Source organism: Megachile rotundata, chromosome 1, assembly GCF_050947335.1.
Source record: "Megachile rotundata isolate GNS110a chromosome 1, iyMegRotu1, whole genome shotgun sequence".
Classification (NCBI taxonomy): Eukaryota; Metazoa; Arthropoda; class Insecta; order Hymenoptera; family Megachilidae; genus Megachile; species Megachile rotundata.
Genome location: NC_134983.1, coordinates 7,089,389 through 7,113,325, shown reverse-complemented (window position 1 = coordinate 7,113,325; position 23,937 = coordinate 7,089,389). Strand labels below are relative to the sequence as shown.

The 23,937-nt window shown below is 29.7% G+C and overlaps 1 protein-coding gene across 1 annotated transcript in view; it reads right to left on the bottom strand.

Moving 5' to 3' along the window:
* acj6 (abnormal chemosensory protein 6) overlaps positions 1-23,937 on the bottom strand; it is an 84,777-nt gene that overhangs the window by 8,405 nt on the left and 52,435 nt on the right. Inside the window, exons 2-3 of the mRNA XM_076531101.1 lie at positions 20,481-20,537; positions 4,597-4,785 (exon numbers count right to left, since the gene is read on the bottom strand). Coding sequence (XP_076387216.1) covers positions 4,597-4,785; positions 20,481-20,537 — 246 coding nt within the window. The remainder of the gene's footprint in view (positions 1-4,596; positions 4,786-20,480; positions 20,538-23,937) is intronic.

The following is a 23,937-nucleotide window of genomic DNA, read 5'->3' as shown; positions in this document are numbered from 1 at the left end:
ATGTTTGGAAAAAGAAAGTAATCGCGTGGAGATGAGTCAGGCGAATTTAGAGGATGTTGGAGCACACAGACTTGTTTTTTCGCCAAAAATTCACGAACAACGACAGTTTTGTGACACGGTGCGTTATCATGCAACAGAAACCAACTTCCCGGCGCTCGATATTCAGGCCTCACACGAACAATCCTCTTTCACAAATGTTCCATAACACCCAGATATTATTCGCCATTAACATTTTGTCCCTGTGGAACGAATTCCCGAAGTATAATTCCTTTAGAATCGTAAAAGCAAATTAACATTGTGTTCTCTCGAGACTTCTGGAATCGCAATTTTTTTTATTTTGGAGAACCTAGAGATTTCCACGTAGCACTTTGGCGCTTTGTCCGAGGGTCATACTTGAAGCACCAAGTCTCATCACCAGTTACAATTGATTCCAGGAATGTACAGTTTTGTTTGGCTGTTTTGATAAGATCCTCACAATATTCAACGCGAGCGATTTGTTGTGTTTGCCTGTGATTTTGTGACACGGTGACGAAAGGTCCTGTCGCATTAAAAGCTATAAGTTTACAATTCGTTGCTCGATTCCAATAATGATTGTTTGGTTTCTTGGGGCAGAATACTGTTTTCAGATAGCATATTGTTTTAATAGAAGGCACTAGTAGTTTTCCTTAAATTTAAAAAGTCCCGTTACTTTTCCGACATACTGTGTAGTTGAGCCGAAATAAACCATGTGTTATAAACCATGTGGCATGCCTTGAAAATACCAAACTATGCACATTTTACCGTTACTTGCCACATGGCAAAAAATCAGGAGAATTTTCAACCCCACCTTTACGTTCGAATTATTAGGGCCTGGGAGGGACGTTTCCGAGGAGTTTACTTCTTCGAATTTAGATTTTTTGGCGAACAGAGGATTTTTAGCAGCCACAGCTAGTGGTATTCCAACAGTCAGACACAGAGTTTCTTGTTGTCCTTGAATAATTCATGCACAAGAGTAAATAATAATATAGTCCACTCTTTTCAAACGTTATCGTCCTTTCTTTCTATCGAAAGTGCCACTATCGAGTATTCAAGCGCGAACAAGTACTAAACAAAATTATGCTAAGTATTAAATCAAATTATCAAAATAATGTACATAGTAAAATAATAAGCACAGTTAATAACATAAATACGTAAAAAGTTCACAATGTAAAAAAGAGTTAATATGCAGATTACTGTTACCTCCGATTGTATTGTTCTTAAAATATATTTTACTTCTATTCTGGGTGATTGTTGTGAGTAATTAGAAGACGGTGTGCCAAGAACTGAGCACAGTTCTTGAGGAGTACTGTTAGGTCATTTTTTTGTACTTGAATGACCCTTATAAGAGGTCATTATATTCGTATTAAAATACTTTATATGTATGCAAATGGAAAACGCAAAATAAGCAAAGATTGCGTAACTTTAGAAATTAAGATTAGACAACAACTTTAGAAATAAACAAAATTTCAAGTAAGTTTAATACAATGCATTTCTTTCTAAGCTCAAAAGTAAGCAAGATATTTAGGTATCCTGTTTTAAATGTTAAACTTTGTATGCAAATATATTTAAAATATCGTCCTTGACAGAATACTTAAACGTCAATATAATTGAAAGTGACATCAGTAGTACATTTAAAAAAACAAAATCAATATGTATAATTATGTTCATATACATATTATGAAAATATCGCAGGGTACATGTAGGTAAAGAAGTTATTTATCTTAAAAATATGGATGTATAAGTATTCATAAAATTGCAAGTAATCAGATATTGTATTTGTGCGAATCTCTCTTGTGATCAAATCTATTTGTTAAAATTTTAATAAAGAGATGGACTACCTTGACCAGTTATAGAAATATTGAACTTTTGGGAATTGTAATAAAAACACTTTCTTCTAATTAAAATTTTTTTAAACATTGTTAAAGCTTTGTAGTCTTCTAAATTTTTAAACTTCAGTGTTCTTAAACTTCTCAGAATTTGCAGTGTTATTAAATTTTCAAGTTCCAAATTTTCGAACACAAACTTCAAACTTTACATATGTTTACAGTTCTAAAAATTCGCAAACTTTCTAAATTTATTGAATTTAAAAATTCTCAAACTTTTCAAATTTAAAAGTTTTTAAATATCAAGTAATCAAATTTTTAAATTCTCAAAATTCTAATTACATCAATTATTTGAAATCTTATATTCTTATTACTGGAATTTTTAAACTTATTAAACTTCAACATTATCACATCATCAAGTTCTCAAAATTTTAAATCCCCAAAGTCCCAAATTTTCAAATTTATAAAGTATCAAATTTTCTCCTTTTCACATCGTTAAATTTACGAATTTCTTAAAAATTCCAAATTGTAGTTTCTAAAGTTCTCAGAACTCTAAAGGTTTATAAATTAAAAAAGTATGAAATGTGTAAATTTAAAAATTTGTGAACCAAAAATTAGCCTGTTTTATACATTCTAGGGAGTTTTCCCTAGGGAGTTTTACTGTATGAATATTATTTGTATAAAGCAATAATTTAGGATTGAAATATAATAAAATCATATGCCACTGTCATATCTAATTATATACATACTAAGAACACTTTGTAAATAAAAACAAATAAATGTGCAAAAAACTGGAAGTAAAAAATATGTGAATCTAAACATTTTTTTATTGTATTTCTATTACAAGAAAAATGGATGACAAATATTTATACAGCGATACATGACAACAAATGTGTCGACTTATATGACCGCAAAGTTAATAACACCAATTTGTGAAACTCGAAACAGACTCAAATCAGAAAATATAGAAAAATATTGAAAATATTACATTACTATTACAAACATTTGAGTATAAAAATTTATATTTTTTTCAGATTTTTATTATATCATTAAAATAATGCTTTAATCAAATATTGAAATTCATGGCATAGAAATATGAAACATGACAATTATATTAACTCTCCTATTATTTTTAAGTTGAGCAAGTAATATTTAATAGAAAAAGTGAAAGCTTTTAATGTCAGTGACGTAATGTGTACGTACATCTTAAATTAAACTGCGACAAAGGCACTTAATAAATAAAAAGAATAAAATGAGAATAAATAAAGACGGAAGCAAGAAGAAAATTAGAAGATAAAATAGGTAAAACTGAGTTAGCAATGAAAAACAGGAATGAAGTTGAAGAAGCAACGAATATAATATATAAAAATATTATTTTTTATAAAAAATTAATAAATAATGAGAAATGTAACAATTTTTGTATAATTTACTTTATACCTACTTACCTTTATTTCAACAATAATATAGGAAAAGTACATGACTCCATTTTATATGAAGTTTAAGTAATTGCTTTTAAAATATTTTATTTCAACAATACCTAATCATAATACTTTATTGATGAAGTATTATGCAATTTGAAGTATTGCAATTTTACAGTCATGTTCTTTCAGTAATTTCTTAATAAAAATAATTATAAAAGAATAGTATAACTAAAACAAAGTACAATAATAATAACAAATAATTGAAATCTGCTAACCACGGTTCTGAATAGTGATCACATATCCAGATACAAAATTAGGAAACCACCTCTTGAGTAACCTTAAAATATATTAGCAGGATCATAATTCTGAACAATTCTTTCCTACACATATAGCAGTCATACTATCTTCAAAATATTTACAAAAATATGTTAACCACAAAATTTATCTTAACTGCGTAATTTTTATATTTATTGTAACAAAACACTATACAAACTCGTCCTCTTATCGTGTAAATGCAATTGTCATTGCATTGCATGATTAGTGCAATCTAAATCAGAAATGTACACATACATATATAAACCCTGTGTTATTCATGGTATACAAGAAATGTTTACTTTCATAATGAATATACTACCACAGTTGATAATTTCAAGATACATAAACAAGACATATCTATATAACACTCTACTAAACAAAAAATACTGTCCGTAATACAATTTTAAAGTATTTTCTGACGAATATCCAAAAAGACCATGTTCTACTACATGTACAGGAAAAAATTGTTCAAAATTATGACTTTGATGAAGTAGTCTAATGTCAAATATTTGAAGGCTTCAAAAGATTTCAAGATCAGAATCAAATCATTCTGCATAATTAAATTAGTCAGCTTATTCTCTATAATTACTTCGGACAGCACTGTATAAAGAACGTTCAAACTTTCTCACAAATTTTTTGTCTTCATAAACAAATTTTGATCAAAAGAAATATTTTTATCCCGTAAGAATAAATTTCCAAACATTTGTTAAACTGTCTAAAGAACGTTTAAACTTTCTCACAAATGTCTTGCCTTCATAAACAAATTTTGATCAAAAGAAGTATTTTAATCTAGTAAGAATAAATCTGTTAAACTATCTAAAAAATGTTCAAACTCTCTCACAAACATCTTGCCTTAATAACCAAATTTCAAAACTATTTTAATCGCGTAAGAATAAATTACCAAACATTTGTTAAACTGGTTAAGGTGGTCCATTTCTTGACTCATAAAAACTTGCTAGAAACATTTATACAAGATTAGTATGGTAAAAATGTAGACTCACAAAGAGGTGTGAATGTACCTGATGATGTGGCCGGTTATTTGGATGCGGGGCTGGCATGTGGGCTCCATGGTGATAAACGGAAACAGGGTCGTGCTTCAAAGGCATTGGGGTGCCTGCGTTGTGTTTTCCTAAATCCGCAGCTAAAGCCTCCGCCCTCGAAAGTAAGCCGTCTTGTAGACCGCTGTTCAAGCCCCCGAATAAGTCACCCTGCAACGTTAAAAGCGACTCGTGACACTGATTGAAGGATCAAAGATCGTACGTGAAGCTGATACAACGAAATTCTCAAAGAAACGTCTTTTCAAAACGAGTTTAAATCGCTTCAAGAATATCTCGTTACGTCGTTGATATCATTGAATGTCACGGAAGTTGGTCCGGCTGGAATTAAAGGATGATCCAGAAAAAGATACGTGTAGGTGACATAGTTAAATTAAGTTAGTGACAGATTCTAAAAGAGGAATGTGGTTTGATAGGTCATGGAAACGGTTTTATGTAGTACACTTAAAACTGCGGTCAACGTATATGTATTTCTTATTTTGTTTTGGGGATGGAGTTTGTAAAAAATTTCGAGTACAACTCGTTTCGAAATAATCAAACATGGAGAATCAACGTAGCGAGATCGATGTTCTGAAAATAGGGTTCAGACAGATATATGTGTACTTGCATTCACTTTTCTTAGATTTTGAGCTATGTGGAGACCATTTGCTAATAGAAATTTTGGATCGTATCTTATTTTGTTTATAAAATTCAGAAAATGAGAGCAATAAACTTAATAATTAATAATTATATGTGATTGTTATAATACACTTAGTGATGGCATTTTAATAATGATCAAATTGCAACAAGATCTTTAGGTTTGTATTATATGTTTGAATGAAAGATTAAGGTAATTATTACGCAAGTTAACGTGAAAACTATGGTCAGTGAACTACGGTGTTGGATTAATTCTGTTTGAGAAGGGGCTACGCGTGACCTATGAGATTTGCTAATCACATTCGTTTGCTTGTCAAATGTAGCTGGGGATACTGTCCATTTTAGGGTTGAAGAGCTACTAACGTTGGACGATCATAGGGTCCAGCATACTTCGTCTGTCAAAAACCATTTAAAGGTAACAGTAATTGAAATACCTTCAATGGTATAATCTCGTAAATTCATTTCATGAATAAATAGATCAGATTCATAAAAATTATCAATAAATTAATAAAAAAAATAAAATGTATTCAGTTATTAGCTACAAGTAGTGAAGTAAGTAATAAAGTAATAGTAACAGTCAATAGTAACCAGTACGGTAACAGTAACATTAGATATTATTATTAGCTATTAGATATTAGTTATAATTTGTTTACAAGTATTACCATATTTTTAGTGCACTATTACGTATAATATACATTGCTACATTAATTGCTATTTACAAATTTGAAAATCGACCACTTATAAACTGACAAGTGCTTTAATTTCAACCTTTTTGCTATAATTAATAAAAACTCATTCTTGCAATCCTCTAGTACAGGATTCCATGCACTATAACTTAAAACTTACAAATTAACATTAATTGCAATTTACAAATTTAAAAATTGACCACCTATAAAATTGTGTTTCTAAACCATTTCACTATAATTAATTAGCAGCTTTTTCCAATTCTCCAATACATGATTCACCTGCTAAAGCTCCAAATTTTAGACTCTACAGTCTTGTATCTGAATTTTGACACCGCTAAGATATAATTTCAGCACAATTTCAGTTTTAGAAATATTTCAAAAAATTTCGAAATAGTTTACATTTGATTGATGCGACGATTAGAGTATGATAAAAGACATAATGTGACATCCAGGAAGTGTATGACACAGCATTATGGCGTGGAACCGACATTGCGTGATCCGTCGGCGAGTCACGTGGCAGCAACGTGTTAATTATCGAATTACAGGGTGATCCAATAACTATCACTACCTCAAATATTATTGATATATTGATAATGTTTGACATTACTGGTGTTAGAAAAAACCATTGATCTAAATGCTTTTTTATTTAGAATTTTGCGAAACGTCGATCTGCAGTTGCACAAATAAATACAGTCGCATATAACAAAATTTGTAAATATTTTCGTAATGGAACTGCATATGTGCTCTCACATAAATCTTGTAAACATTCTTGACAAAAAATTATAAGATACATGTAATAATTTCACTTTCATCTTAAGAATATTTCATTAATTGTTGATTTTTTTGAGATCATAACCTAACATTTTAATGTATAGAATATGGCATAGAATTGAAAAACTAAAATGGCCTATTAAAAGCATCAAAAATAATAAACTTCAAGGGATAATTTAAAATGTAAGTCGCAGGAACGTATTTTGCGTTCTTCAGAAATTAAATATGACTTTACTAAAGATACAAAAATTCGAAATAATTATTAAAATGTTAAAGTAAAATATTTTACATGTATGCCTCACAAGCATCAACTTACTCCATGTTGAGGTAAACACATTTTGATTTGACCAAACATTTTGCAATGTATTTCATACTCACTAATTTATTTCATATTTTGAAATTTTTAGTTATAATACATAAAAAGAAGGATCCACAGATTATGTATTTAACTTGAACAAAAATTACAATAACTTAAAACTGAAAATACATCTACCTTGATCTACCCTATAAAATATGAGTTGTATTACTCAAAATATTTCCTGAAATCCATCAAAGAATTTCAGTAAAACAGTTTTAGTTTCGGAAACCTTGCGTCGGTAATGGCCGAGAATAATGGAACAACGAAACATGAAAGGGTTAACGCAACTTTCTTTCGGGTGACACGTGAATATCAGTTGGAAAGCAAATTTATGGTTTCGTTTTGTTCACGTATACTTCTATACCGTGGCAATCGATATTATATGGGACATTTCGCGTCAACTGCATCTGTCACACGCAGCACATTGCAAGGTTCGGCTGCCGTGCAAGGAACATCGTTACATTATACGAGAAAAATAGAAACAACTATAATATAATGTTATTTCAAACTTTTTTAAAACAGAGCATATAGTTAGATGTTCGGTTACAAGTACGGAATCAATACGTTATGTTTTAGTTTCTTTCTAACCAACGTTATTCTATTTGTGTATATCAATTTTGAACCTTCAATCGATCTGGTGCAACGTTCATTACACGCTTTTGTTATTAAGTTTTTTTCATTTAAGATTATTTAACATCATTTAAGATTGTGAAAGTATTTGATATTAGTATGAAATTGTGAAATTATTTGTCGAAGTATTTTGCACATTTCTGGTAATCGAATATTTGCCTGTCTTAACTAAAACAATATAAAATAAACAAGGACTGTATGGAGTATTTTCCGTCAGTAATTCCAAACATCCCCAAAAACAATACTCAATTCGGTTCCCAGATATCCTCAATATCCCTCATTTTTGACCCCTTGACTTGAAATTATACATATATAAAAATGGAAGTTTGTATGAAATAAATAGACTTCGACATCGTTTAACCAATCACGCTGAAAGTTGGCACACATGTATTTTTCCATGGATAAGGTTTTTATGTATATAAAAAATGGGCGGGGCAAAAAGAGGCGTAGCAAACCAATAAAAATGAAATAATTCGGTACATAATAATCATAGACAGACATAATTTGGTGGGTATGTACCTGAGGTGGTTCTCGATAATCCTACAAAAAATAGACTTTAAGTTAGTTCAACTGCAGAGCGAATTCTTAATCAAGAAATGAATATCACCAACTTATACCAACACAAACAATGAAATCTCATCAGTACAAACTATCTTTCATTTTTCAACATCTTTCTACAGCGAATTATAGATTCTAGGTTACATGCAGATAATCCATTTTTATGTGTACGGTGGTCAATAAATATGGACAGACAGGGCAACGTCTGCTGGGTTTTGCTAGTGTCGACTAAAACAAAAGTTTAATAATGAGTTGAAGAAAATTTTGTTACCGAATTCGAACTTTTGTGGATATCATCTATTTAACACAATTAAAAGGTGTGAAATATTACAGTGTAATTTTTGTTGATACAGACCGCAAGCTTTTTTAAAGTGTTAATCAGTCTCGGTTCCCCGGTGACGATCTTCAAAAATAGAACGGCCCGAAACAGCAGTATCGATTTCTCTCCTTGGCATCACTAGGAAAATGTGTCCGTTGCTTTATTAAATATCAATAAAGGTAGATTCATTGTCAAAACAATTTAACCGGAATCCTCTGTGGCATAGGGTTTCATCAAAATTGTATGAATCCGTTGCAATCAATTCCCATCGTCGAATCGTTTCTCATCCGGTAATGGAAAACAGTGTAAGTCAAACATTAAACGTTTTCGAAATATCCTGTAATTCATGTAAAATTGAACACTGTTTTTCACTCGATTCGCGTCCATTCGTTTGTACAACTTATCGAAACATTTTGCTTTGGAATTACATATTATATTTATGGACAGGATATCACAGGTGTTATTTCGTCGAACCAGAAAGCTTCAATTCGTAAATGAAAATGATGTAATGAAGAAATGTTGTGTGAAGATTAAACAGAAATGTATCGATATGAAAGTGAAACAGTAACAGTTCGAAAATCAGACTTTATGCTTTGAAAACATAGAAAATTGTATAACACAGAATTTATGATTCGTAGAAGAAATTAGCACGGAATATAATAAAATTCCTAAGATTTCATATATTAATAATTTTTGTGTTACCTCAATGCGACGGAATACGGTAGGCGATTTTAGGGAAAAAATGGCGATGTAGGGAGAGAGAACTCTACCACTTGCTGCATGGAACATTTGAAGAATTTGGATATTAGGGAATGTGGGATTTACGGATTTTAAAATTATAGAGTGTTGGAATTTTAACTGTACGATTTTGAGAGTTACTATGCTGAACTTGTATTTTTATACGATACTTATTTTAATATTGAAGGATTCTACGCATTATACAATAACTATTCCAATATTGTTACAGAAATATAGTAGCAAAATTGTCAAATACATTTTCCTTATCAATCATAGTGTAGTATTTAATATTTTCGATCTTTGACAAAATATTTTGATATTAATTTCTTGGCTCTAATACATAATCTCAAATCTATAAGATACATATGTAAACATACAATGTATCTTTATGATATCATTGCTCTTTGAGCTCCATCATAAAATCACAGAAAATCGTGATTTCACTTTCAATAAATCTAGTAAACAATTTTTATAATATTTAATACTTTCTTATTGTGCAAACATTTATATCTAACAAAATTATTAAAAATTATAATATTAAATTTCTAACAAAATAAGCGACAGATCAAATGACAACTTTCAGGGTCCTCAAACTCAAAGATTACACCCCTATTCTGCATAATCACCAAATCCAATCACAGTTTTTAATTTTTTAAATATCATGCAGTTACATAATTACCACTAAGAAACATTAAGAGTAAATACTAAATAAATGTCTCCCCAAAATATACGCATTTAACATATTTTGTGATACAATAATACAATTCAAAATAAAGTTTCATTTAGTTATTTGTGACGATTACCAGTAGCAGTCTACATTGTTAAACTTATTAAGGGGAACAATACTACACGCATAAAAATTATACATAATTTTGTTGAACCCAGATATTTTGTATTCATGAATCATTAAACGTATTTATCCATACATTTTATATTAAATAAGAGTTTTTAATTAATAACGTAAAAGAACGTATTTATCGCGATATTTATTGAAGCATGAACAGTTTCGTTCAGAAAGGAGAAGGTAAAAACGATTCGCTATCCACTTGTTTCATTATAAACTGTAATGTCCGCATCGGCCGATCAATATTTCATGTGAAAACCGCCGCCGTGCTTCAACGCTTCGATTATTTATGAACTCCTCGTGTCTTCGTCGAGTACGTGTACATACTGCCTTGTCTGTAGGTTGCTGAACTACCGTTGCTCTTTTCTAATTTCCAACTTCCTCTCTCTGTACTTTTCTTCCTTTTTATCGTGCAATTACCGCTTACTCGGTATTCTGTTTTTAATTCTGTAAATGACGTATTATTTTCTCTGTACAATTCGACATACCTTGAAATACTTTCGGAGGAAAAAAAAGAAACAAATATCTCTTTGATATATTGTCATAAATTTATGACATTCACATACTGTACATTTGTATTACATTTATAAAATTTATAACATTTACATGTTCTTTACACGGGGTTGGTTGTAGTAATACATGTATGCATTGTAATATATTGTTATTTTAAATAAATAATATTGCGTTTTTTAAACTTTCTGTGCGTTGAAAAAGATGGAGTTTGTAAGTGTTTGAATTAGGTCTGTTTTTCAACAGTCTTTGGAATTACAATATAATAGATATTAACAGGTTGTTAGAAGTCAGAACAAATAAGGGTGAAGTGCATTCATAGGTATCTAATAATAAATCTCCAAATTTCTAAACATTAAAAATTACAAACGTAAGGATTTTTTAAATGCTGAATTTACAAACATTTGAATTTTTAAAGTATCAAATTTTCAAATTATTATACTTTCAATTTTCCAAGATTGAAAATGACGTTTTAAAATCCCTAAACAAGCTTCGAAAGTCCAGAATGTCCGTGATACTTCTCAAACCACTGAATTCTTAAATTTCTAAATCTTTACATTTCTAAATTACCAAATTCCGAAATGTCTCTAAACCTAAACTTTTAAATTTCCATATTCCCAAATTTTTCAAATTAATTTTCTCATTTATTTAAATTCCCCGATCTTAATTTTTTAAATTCCCAAATTACAAATTGCAAATTAGAAGTACCTAGTAGTTGAGATGAAACGTAATGTATCATTTAACCACAATTTCATCTGCACTTTTTCGACAAAATAATGATATTATCATATTAAGAATAGAGAATATAGAAAACTCACAAAGAATATAATTACAAGTTATTGAACGAGCCAGACTTCAAGAAGAAGTCGCCAGAATTAATTGGCTGTGAAATTTCACCGCTTTTAATGTTCCAATTTAAACAATTTCTCAATCATTACAAAAAGTAAATCTGACTATTGCTATCACCTCTTCTTCAAAAATAAAATTTCATGAACGTCTAATAAGAATTCCCTTATTGAATCTTGAAATTTATTTTTAACCCTGCAAAGTGCGTACCAATACTAAAGTTGAAAATATAAGAAAAATGTGAAAGAATAAGAGTAACAATAAGTGAAAAATAATCTTTATCCATCTTATTAGATTTAAAATTTTCTTTAATTTAATCTGCAAAAATCACATTGAAAAGCGGCGTCCACGTTATAATACCTTTCATGCTTTTAAAGCTGGAGTGTACGTAGCCCATTCATTACGTGGCGGAAACAGTTATTCATGCAGACGAATGCTTTACCTAAACGAGAATTAACAGGGCAATAAATTCTAAATTGCGTTCTCTCTTGAAGAATAGTAGAAAGCTTTCTAGTTTAAGACAATTTGTTCTAGCGAATTGCTTGTCTGTACATGAAGGTATAGTGAATGTATAGAAGATTTGCGCAAAAATGTTTTTTGGTTATTGTAGAATTAATAAAATGTAATAGAAATTATTTAGTTAGGAAATAAAGAATTACTGATTGTAATGTATGCAAATTTTTGAATCTTTAAATTTTCACATTTTTAGATTTGCAAATAATCTATTGCTGAAATTTTCAAATTTTTAGATTTCAAATTTCTGAATGTGTAAATTGATAAATTTAATCAGATTGTTGAAATTTTCAATTATTTAAACTTCATGGATTTACAAATTTTTGGATTGTAAATTTCTATATTTGACTCCGTCTGTTTCAACTTTAAAAATCTCCAGTTTTCTAAATTAGCAAATTGATAAATTTACAACTTTGCAAACTTTGGAATTTTCGAAATGATGAATCTGCAAATTTAGACATTTACGTATATAGAAAAATCGAAATTTTCAGTTTTAAACTTGAAATTTTCAACAACCCCAATTTTGACGTCAATGTCAAAATTTTAGGAACTTTGAAATATCCAAATGTTCAAATTTCAAGAACATACAAATTTGAAATATCGATTTCTTCGAAAATACGAAACTCCGAATTTCTAAATCCCCAAATACTAAAATTTCCAATATTTTCTATAAATCTAAAAATTCTTAAATCCCCAAATTTTCAAGTGCCAAAATTTACGATATTTTCTACAAATCTGAAAATTCAGAAATTCTCAAATTTCCAATATTTTCCACAAATCTTCAAATTCCCAAGCATCCAAATTACCAATATTTTTTCCAAATCTCCGTATGCCTAAATCCCCTAATTCCCAAATGCCAAAATTTCGAATATTTTCTGCAAATCTCAAAATTCAAAAATTCCCAAATTTCGAATATTTTCCAAAAATCACAAAATCCTCAAAATGTAAAAATTACCAATGTTTTTGACAAATTTGCAAATTCCTAAATCCCCAAATTTCCAATACTTTCCACAAATCTCAAAGTTCTCAATTTCCAAAAATTCAAAATCCCCAACTTCCCAAATCTCAAATTTTCTAAGTACGAAATTTCCAATTCTCCAAATCCCGAATTTCCAAAATTTCCATGGACAATCTCGAAAAGTATTTCCCCTCTTATAAAGTAATAACATGATTCTTTGATGTTAAACAAATAGTTATTATAACCTCCCGTTATTTTCATCAGTTTCTAATTCGTAAGACACCCCGTAGACAATAGGGTAGTTTTTCCAGGACTTAATCCAGCCAGAAAGGGCAGAGATGAGAAAAGTGACGGCAATGCCGAGCAACGGATACAAATTGCTCTTGTTAGCCTTGTAGTTAGCACCTCGTGCAGTTGTTTAGCAAAGTTTCTACAGGGTCCCCCTTCAAGCTGTATTCGGTAGGTCCCCATGGTTAATAGAGTCATTTTTCCGAGCTGCCTGCGGCCAACCCACCCGTTAAACACCTCTTCCAACTCCGAAACGTTAAAGATTAGCCAATTACAATTGAATTATCGCGCCCTACAGCCGTCTGTGTAATTTATCTACTCGAGGTTTGTTCACGAGAAAACGGGAATGATTAAGCTCGTAACGTAATGCATGATACGATCTACTAAATCAACCTGACTACTGTGGAATATTTCAAATTTAAACATTCATAATTTATTTAGGTGAATAAATCTATATACCTTTCTCATCAATTTGAAGTAAATCATTTTTTATGGTGAATCTGAATTGTGAATTTTACTGAATTTTTCTAAAGTGAATTTTTAACATATTTTGAAGTATGTTGCAGTAACTTATACATTACATTTGACCAATGAATTTTATAAAATTTGTATACAGTGAATTTAAACAATGAATTTTATAAAATTTTTATACAGTGAATTTAAACAATGAATTTTATACAATTTTTATACAGTCAATTTAAGCAATGAATTTTATAAAATTTGATTACAGTGAATTTGAACAATGAATTTTATAAAATTTTTATACAGTGAATTTAAACAATGAGTTTTATAACATTTTTATACACTGAATTTAAACAATGAATTTTATAAAATTTGTATACAGTGAATTTAAACAATGAATTTTATAAAATTTGTATACAGTGAATTTAGACAACAAATTTTATAAAATTTTTGTACAGTAAAGAGGAAGAAATTTTATAAAATTACGCTGGATTTAAATATCAAATTTCATACAATGAATTTGAATAACAAATTCTACACAATTTTCGTAGACTCAATTTGAGTAACAAATTTTATACAGTTTTTATATGATGTGTTTAAACAACAAAGTCTACAGAACTTTTATACGGTGAATTTAGGCAATAAATTTTGCAGTACTTTCATACTGTAAATTTGAACAAAAAATTTTATAGGATTTTGGTGCAGTGAATTTGAACAGCAAATTTGCAGAATTTTTATTCAGTAAATTTGAACAGATTTTATGGAAATTTCGTTTAGTAAATTTGAACAATTTTGTAGTTTTTTCATTACAGAAATTTGAAGATATCATAGGTGCCTCAATCTGTACATAATTGCAGTAAAAGATTATAAACATTATATGTTTTTAGCTAAAAACAAAGTATCATACGCCAAAGTCTTACTTTTCTATTGTTTTAATCTGTATATATAATCAGCGACTACATAGTGAGTGGTATAATACGTACTATTGCGGTAAACTGCAGTACCGACCGATGAAAAGATGGCGTAACAACAAATATCGAGTTGTACTACCAAAAAGGCAAAAATTAACATTCGCCATTTTGTACATTCCATTTTACTTTGTAAATTACCAATATCAATTTTCTCATGTTTTAACAGTAAACGTACTAGTGAACAATGTACACTTACTACGAAATTAAAAATGAAAAATAATAAGTAAACCAGCAGGAGAATATATTAATTCTTTATTTTGATAAAATATTTTGAAGAACGGAGATGAAAGAAAATTGCATTAAATTTTGTATATTAAAAAAAGGAACTTGTAAAACATTTATTCATATTTGTAGTTATAGTGCTAAACGCACCGCAATTGTAGTATCAAAAATGTTAACATAACCACAGAAATAAACGAAGTTTTTATTTTATTTCCAAGCATCGGTATTTGTGAAACAATGTTGAAATATTAGCTAGTTTCGTAATCATCTGAAAGGCAATCGAGACTCGTTTCGATTGTTGTACGACGAGAAATATAATCTTCGTAATTTTCCGGTAACTGACAGAGGTACGGCAACAACCGCACCAAACATTCGTCAAAATTTTTCACCGTTCAATCCGTCATTCCATGATGCAATCCACTTTTATCTATTATGCAAAATCTTCGGAATTGAAAAAACGGTAAACCGCCATTGTCAGAATGAACTAAACTGCATAAATGAAATACACACATTCGAATGCTAAGGTGAACGGGGTACAGTTCGATGCAATCGAACGCAACATACACATTCATGACTATATAATGAGTGCAATTCTGTTTTCCATTACGGTTCAACAATTGGAAACAAGTCCGAGCTTCAAAATAGCAGCGATCAAGAATTTAACGCTGGTGAATAAAAAATATAATAGGAACATGCTTTTTGTTTTATTGATTTCAATACATCAGTCACCGAAATATTCAAATCAAAATTTGTCACGCAATAGGCAACTGTTGTGTGAAATTTTAACGAATCAATTGGGTATTGATCAATTAATGAAATAAAATTAAATAATCATAATGTTCTCCTGTCTACACGTATAAAGTGATTAACAAGAGTATAATGCGGCAAGGGTTGTGGTACAGAAGTTTCAAATTTTCAATTTTTTAAATAGCCAAGATTCTAGGTTTTCAATTCTTCAACTTAATACGTTTTCAAATTCTCAATTTTTTAAAAAGTCAAGATTCCAGGTTTGCAATTCTTCAAATTAATACGATTTCAAATTTTCAATTTTTCAAATAATCAAGATTCTAGGTTTTCAATTCTTCAAATTAATACGTTTTCAAATTCCCAATTCTTTAAAAAGTCAAGATTCCAGGTTTGCAGTTCTTCAAGTTAATACGATTTCAAATTTTCAATTTTTCAAATAATCAAGATTCTAGGTGTTCAATTCTTCAAATTAATACGTTTTCAAATTCTCAATTCTTTAAAAAGTCAAGATTCCAGGTTTGCAGTTCTTCAAGTTAATACGATTTCAAATTTTCAATTTTTTAAATAGTCAATATTCTAGGTTTTCAATTCTTCAAATTAATACGTTTTCAAATTCTCAATTCTTTAAATAGTCAAGATTCCAGGTTTGCAGTTCTTCAAGTTAATACGATTTCAAATTTTCAATTTTTTAAATAGTCAATATTCTAGGTTTTCAATTCTTCAAATTAATACGTTTTCAAATTCTCAATTCTTTAAATAGTCAAGATTCTAGATTTTCAATTCTTCAAATTAGTACGTTTTCAAATTTTCAATTTTTCTAATAGTCAAGATTCTAGGTTTTTAATTCTTCAAATTAGTACATGTTCAAATTTTCAATTTTTTAAATTCGCAAGATACCGAATTTTCAATGTTTTCAAGTTTCCAATTTTTCAAATTAAGTTTCTGAACTTCCAAATATTTCGACGAGTTTTTTACGAGTTTGATAATTTAAAAATTCGTAATTTAAACGTATGATACGTTAAAAATTTTTTAATTCCGTAATTCGAACATATTTTAACATAAAACTTCTAAAATTTCATGATTCAAAAATACGGTAAAGTTTGCAAATAATCTAAAAATAGCCAGAAAACTTGCTAATGTAATGATTCGGACATTCAGAATTAATGACACGCAAAAATTCCGAATGCTAAAAATTCTCAAGATAAATTATAAAATTTTCAAATTGGAAACTGACGAATATACGCCATCTAAGTAAGTACATTTCTTCTAATTAAGAAATTAGTTGCAAATAAAAATAGAAATTGTGCATGAGATAACAACATAATGTTTCGCGAAAGAAAGTAAAAACCGCTAATATCTCGCGAATCGAACTGGAAATACATAATGGATGGAAGCAGCGATTAAAACTACGGTTAACTCGAATCTAAAAGCAGAGCCGTTCTTGGACCGACGACCAACGGATATCGTAAATTGGGACAATTACGTTATTTTCGTCCGATAACCTACATTGCGAGGCAGTCTGACGCATGAATAAGTAAATCCTTCCAGAAAATCTGACATCTGACACGAAAATGAGCAGACTGTACGAATTATCACTTGCATGGCGGAGTAGCTGCTGTCTAGAGTAGCGAGAATATTCACTCCGTCGCGCGGCTCTGCTGCCATGATCAAATTCGGTTTCACTTGTGACACAGACAGCAGTCGACCCCACCGACACCATCGATTTAGAAACGATCCAAATTTGTATCTTGCTCGATATTTTCCATCGGTTGAAAATTCTCCTGCGACGTCTGCCGCAAAACTTAACTAGTCGCCGCGGGTTCATTCGACGTCGTCTGCAAATTATTGATGTCGTTTATTGGATAACAAGGTTAACGATCTATTAATGATGGCGGATCACGAAACGTCTGGTCATATTTTAAATTATCGCTCAACTAGTAGCTATGGAAACTCTAATACCGTATATACGGTGAAGAACAAAATTGAACAACACAGACATGAAATTGAATTTTCGCTAATTACGCAATTTTCTTTTATACTTGTTATTTTTGTGGTGCATACTTTATTTCTTTTATAACAGTTTGATTGTATATAGTTTTCTGTTGTTTGAATTGTTCATTTTTAATGATATATCTATTTCTGGTATTTAAGTAGTTTAGTTTAACAATATACCCCTTTCTGTCGTTTAAATAATTTATTCTAATAATATACCCCTTTATGTCATTTAAATAATTTACCCTTTCCTGCTGTTTAAATAGTTTATTTTAATAATATACTTTTTATGTTCAAATAATTCTTTTCTTCTTGTTTGAATACTTTAGCGTAATAACATAAACTTTCCTTTTACTCAAATAGCGTATTTTAACAATATCTTCTATTTAAATAGTTTATTTTACTATTTTTTTCTGTTCAGACATTTCACTTCAAATACATTTTCTTGACGATCAAATGGTTTATTTTAATATCTCTTCTGTGCAGTTTATCTTAATAATATATATTTTCCTTTGTTCAACAAGAATAATATTTTAATATTATGTATTATTCATTTGTTCAAACAGTTCAATTTAATAATATATTCCTTTTCGTCCAGACGTTTTAGTTTAATAATATATGCATATCTCTATTTCTGTAGAAACATTTTACTTTAATAATATATATTTGTCATTTTATTTAAATAATATATATTCTTTTTTTGTTCAAACAGTTTCTTTCATTAATATATATATTTCTCCCTGTTCAGACATTTTTTCTGTGCAAACATTTTACGCTCATAATACATATTTTTCATTCAAACAGTTTATTTTGATAATATTTCTTCAAACTGTTTATTTTAATGATATATGTATTTTCTTTCTGTTCAGACATTTTATATTAACATTTTGTTGTTTAAACAGTTTATTATAATTATATATATCTTTTGTTTGAACATTGTGTTTTAATAATACACATTTTTGTAGTTTTGAAATTTTAGGAAAATTGAAAAGACAGAAGTTGAATTTGATAGTTTAGCAATTTAGGGTTTCAGAAGTTGAATAATTTGATAATTTAGCAATTTAGGGTTTTTGAAGTTGAATAATTTGATAATTTAGCAATTTAGGATTTTAGAAGTTGAATAATTTGAAAATTTAGAAATTTAACAAATTTGATAATTTAAAAGCTTAGAAATTTAAAAACTTGTAATCTGTAAGTTTGAAAATTTAAGGATAACAAAAAATTGCCTCCATCAGCACTAAGAATTTTGAAACAATATCACATATAAAATCGACAATTGCATATAAACAAAAAATTTTGTAAGATGCACACATACACATGAAAAGTGTACCAAATCAGAAAATAAAAATAACGTTCAATCTCTTAAACTCTGAACCCAAAATTTAAATCCAAGTTTACTGCCAATCGCACTTGTTAATTCTAAGCGTGTATTTCTCTCATAAAAAACACAAATAATTACTAAATAGTTGCAACTATTTGCATCTGCAAATAGTATAAGAGCATAGTTTCCTTTTTATGGTACTCAAACTATCTTGCATGAGCTGATCGTATATCTAAATAATCAATTTACCACTGGCCATAATCGTAACCACGAGTTAGCCAGTTTATGTCAGCCAAGCCGCCATAACTACGTGGCTTCATAAAGCATAAATATTATGGAGCACTTGGTATAAAGCAACAGTGTTCGGAGTTATTCTCTTTTCCCTTTTTTCCCCGACCTGTCCTCGCGTTTCTCTGCCTCAGCTTTTCCAGCTTAACCGGCTTTCCTGAATATGGCATTATTCTCTTTTACTTTCATTAACGCTTATCCTTGGCTGCTTATATTTCAAGCTTTAGTTTACGTTGGGCTTACTACAATTTTAAGTTGAAAAACACAGAGCAGTTGTTGTTTGTGTTTGTTTCATAATTAAAAGGAAACCGTCGTATGGATTTATTTTTGCACACTCGTATAAATTAAAGTACGTTAAAATTTTATTTTATTTATTGACACGATGGCAGAATGCTTATATCACGATCTCACGATGTCTAAAAGTACTTTTGCTGAAATATTTTATGCTTGTTATTAAATTATTAAGAGTTTCATAGTTTAGTGTAATTCTAGTCATATCTATTACAGTAAGCACTCATGGCTCTGTATTTTTGAATTTTATTATTTTTCTAGTTTTCCTAATTTCTATATTTGCAAGACTTCGTCGAACTTTCTATTCTCTTCAAATTTTTTCTGTTTCCAAATTTTTGTACTTTCAAATCTTGATGTCCCCTTTCTATATTTTTCTAGCTCCATATTGTCAAATCTTTGTGTTCCAAATCAGGATTGATCATTGGCCCACAAAATCAGGGTATCTTACATTTTCCATATTTTTCAAGTTCCATGTTTTCACATCTTTGAGTTCCAAAATCAGGGTATCTCACATTTCCCATATTTCTAGATATTAGCTTTTTATATTTGTCGAGCTCCATATTTTCACATTTCTATATTCCCAAATAACAATTTTTGTACTTTCAAATTGTACAGAATCATGTCAGAACTCTTATACGTTCCTCAAACTTCCACATATCTCTATTCGGTACATATGTACATATATGTACATCTACACGCATATACACACTTTATATACTACGTACCCCAAATATTCCTAAATCTTCGTATTCCTCAATTTATTCCAAGTGGTCACATTTTCAAATTTCTATATCTTCAAAATTGTATAACCCCAAAATTTCTACATTCCTTTTTTATTTCAATTTGATCTAGTATAAGTGCGATTGTGAGTAAAAAGAGTATATAGTAATAGTACTTACGTTATGCCTTGGTGACCAGGAATTACACATAATGGAGGCATCTTCCAATATACGACTCTGCAAAACGAAAACTATCGATTTTTAAGCGTTCGACTTTCTACCGATACTTTATGCACTCACAAAATTTCCTCCAAATATTTTTTTACATCATTTATGTTATAGAAATAGAGTGTATGCATTTTAATATTTTATTAATATATTTTTTATGGCTAACATAATTTCTACTGATGGTCTATAATAAAAATTCTATAGCAGTTTCCACTTATTTGTAGAGCAGTTTTACTCATTAAAAAATGTAGAAATTCGAATTATGTCAACATAATAATTTTCGGTACATTGCCATGTTATATTATATTAAGTTTCCGAAAATAAAATAAAATGGTCTGCAAAGATATTTATCTAGTTATTCTGCTTCTCAATTATGTTTCGAATTTCAAGGAAAGTTTCTTATGAATTAAACTAAAAATCGGTACAAGTCTCATATTTATAGATGGTTTTTCAAAAGAGTCACAAAATGCGACTTCCTGTATACTGATATTTCAAAACGGAAGCGAAAACAATCTATTTCGATTTCTGTGATTGACGTCTTGGAATTTAACATGTCAAATGCAAAATAGCATCCGGCAATGAATACTTTTTCAAGAGTTTATCCAAATACCTCGTTTGTGTTTTGTAATTATTAATGAGACGTCGAAAATAGATTGACTGATCTGGATATTCGATATTTCATCATTTTTAATTTGGTAAAAAGTTGTGAGAAATTATATTTCTTGTTACTTAATCCTTTTTAACCAACTAAATTTTAGTTTAGAAATCGATATTTTTACAGTCGATTTTAATGACTATATTATTTTTGTTATTTCGTACCGCTTCTATCCACGTAATAGCAAATTAATTTTCATAAATATGATGAAGGGAATAAATTCATGATTTTTGATCGATCATATTTAACTATTTATATCTCCAAGTTAGTCTTTCGAATCATAAAATATTCGAGACACATTCAATACTAATATGAACCGAAAAACGTTAAATAAAATAATAGATCAGTCATTTTGATACTTGATGTTTTTGCATGTACATCCATTTTCAAACCGATCATGTAATTTCTATTAATTCAATTTTGTCCAAAAATACAGGCTAACCTCAATATGTCTAATACTACCTCCGCATATAATTGTATAAATACTATGAATCATCAATAATATTAAAATAGAAATAATAATAATAATAGTAAAATAGAAACAAGTCTAATTATTTATGCTTTAATATGGATCAGTTAACATAATACACTAAAAAGTATTTTCTTGAATACTGTCAATATTGATTAATCATCAAAAATTAATTATAGAAAGTCTCTTAATTATCAGTCTTCAAAAATATAGATGATATATTTCTAGTATCATCATTTCTCGTTGATATAATAATAATATGTCACTACAACAATATTGAAAATGATTTTAAGAACAATGACACGTTTCAATTTTATCTAAGTACCTACCGATGTTAACCCATGAGTTGGCGCGTAAAGAGGCTGAAGTGTTTAGAAGAGCAACGGCCTTAAATGATCAGAATAGAAAAATGAACAACTCACAAGAATTTTCGACGGTAGAACATTATTATTATTTTTATTTGTCCAAATGTTATTATTGACACTAGGTCATTTTTCTTCTTATTTGCCAAAATGTCATTATTTTTCTTATTTGGGCTAATGACCATAGCAGTCAAGGTCCAAACAACAAAAATCAATCAATCAATCTTCTTATTTACCAAAAAGTAACGCTGGAAGTGTTCACAGTGGGTAACTGTAGTTTCCTTCACTTTGGGTCGACCTCACGCGCCAACTCATAAGTTGATATCGGTAATTTTTCTTATATGTCAAACTTTTCATATTCAGAATTATCCCTCTGCATACGAAAGGTCATTCTATTTATAAAACGAGATGAAAAACGATGAATATTTTTTAACTAATGTTACTTAAAAATATGTGAATCTTTAACTAATATACTCTGCACGTGATGTATAAAAATAGACAAACAATAGTGGCAATTAATAACTTCGAAATAGTTCATCAAACTCTTCGATGAGAAAATATCAGAGTTCTGCCGTCAGCAAAAATACCTTACAAATATATTTCTTTTAACGCTCATAATATCTGAACAGTCTCCCATAGGTAAACCACTCCTTTCCGCTCAGAATTAAAAAAAAATCAACCCGAAACAGTTGCTATCCGCCAACAGCGAAAATATCTTCGAGTACAAAGGATTATAGAATATGTAAGATCATTACAAAAGATTATTTCTAAATATTTCACGTAGATTAAAGTTCATAATAAAAGCATGGAAGGATCCTGACCGATCCATTCGAAGCAGTTGGTTGGACAGAAGTTCATGCATATCGGCATAGTGTATCTGTCAACGGAACTTAATATTCATCTGGTCTGCATATTTTATTTCCAGCAATCGCATAATATGTATATTTAAAGCGCGACGCTAAGATTGACGGAACCAGGCCATTCCGGCGTCGCGACGCCGGCGTCACAAATTAAATGAATCATTTTAGAATTCGCGCAGAACTGGGTAATTCAATCTCGTTCTCATTAAAGTGTCGGGCAATTCTGAGTTAGACTGTTGCCGATGGTAGTGATCATTATAAAAGTCACGGCTAATATAAACGATTCGTTCTGTTTCGACGACAATTAGTTTATCAAAATTTTGGTCTTTTGACGTTCATTCAGGTAGATTACATAAATCTGTCATGTGATCTAGGTTCATTAGGCCCTAAAGAATCTTTCATCAAATTTACTATACTTGTCAAATTGTTTATTATTTTATAGAGAGACCAAGTAACATGTAGAAATGTACAAGAATATCTAAGTCAAGATATCCTTCAGAATCTTGAATAAAGTTTATAGTTTAAAAGATAAAACTGTCATTTTTTACCAACATCCAGTATCTAGTAAGTACATACACGATTTTGTCTACAAATGCCTATAACAAAGCATAAAAATCAAAAAGATAGTTTCATCAGTTTTAAATGATGTATCCGTGAATCAAACTTTGCGTTCACATACATGTGTGATGAACATATCTCTCGTGAGTGTATCATCAATCAACGCGTCTATCCGCAAGCATAGACACGTGTACGTGTTAGTGTAGAGATACATTGCGTGTGCTTTGCCGGAAGCTGTACACACTGTATCAAGTGTAAATACAAACCTCAGGGCAACAACCGTAACGTGTACACAGGTAGCTGTAGAGTTGGCTGTACATTGTTTCGAATTGATTCAAGCAGTGGGTGCGCACTTTTTTCTGAATGCCTTTGACTATAGCTGGAAAATTTGGTTTCGTAACGAGACACAATCAATTAATTATATATAACTAAATTAATTCTTTTTGAACGAAACTCTTGGGATTTATTTGGCGTTTATTTTTGGGGTGCAGGGAATAGATGTGGA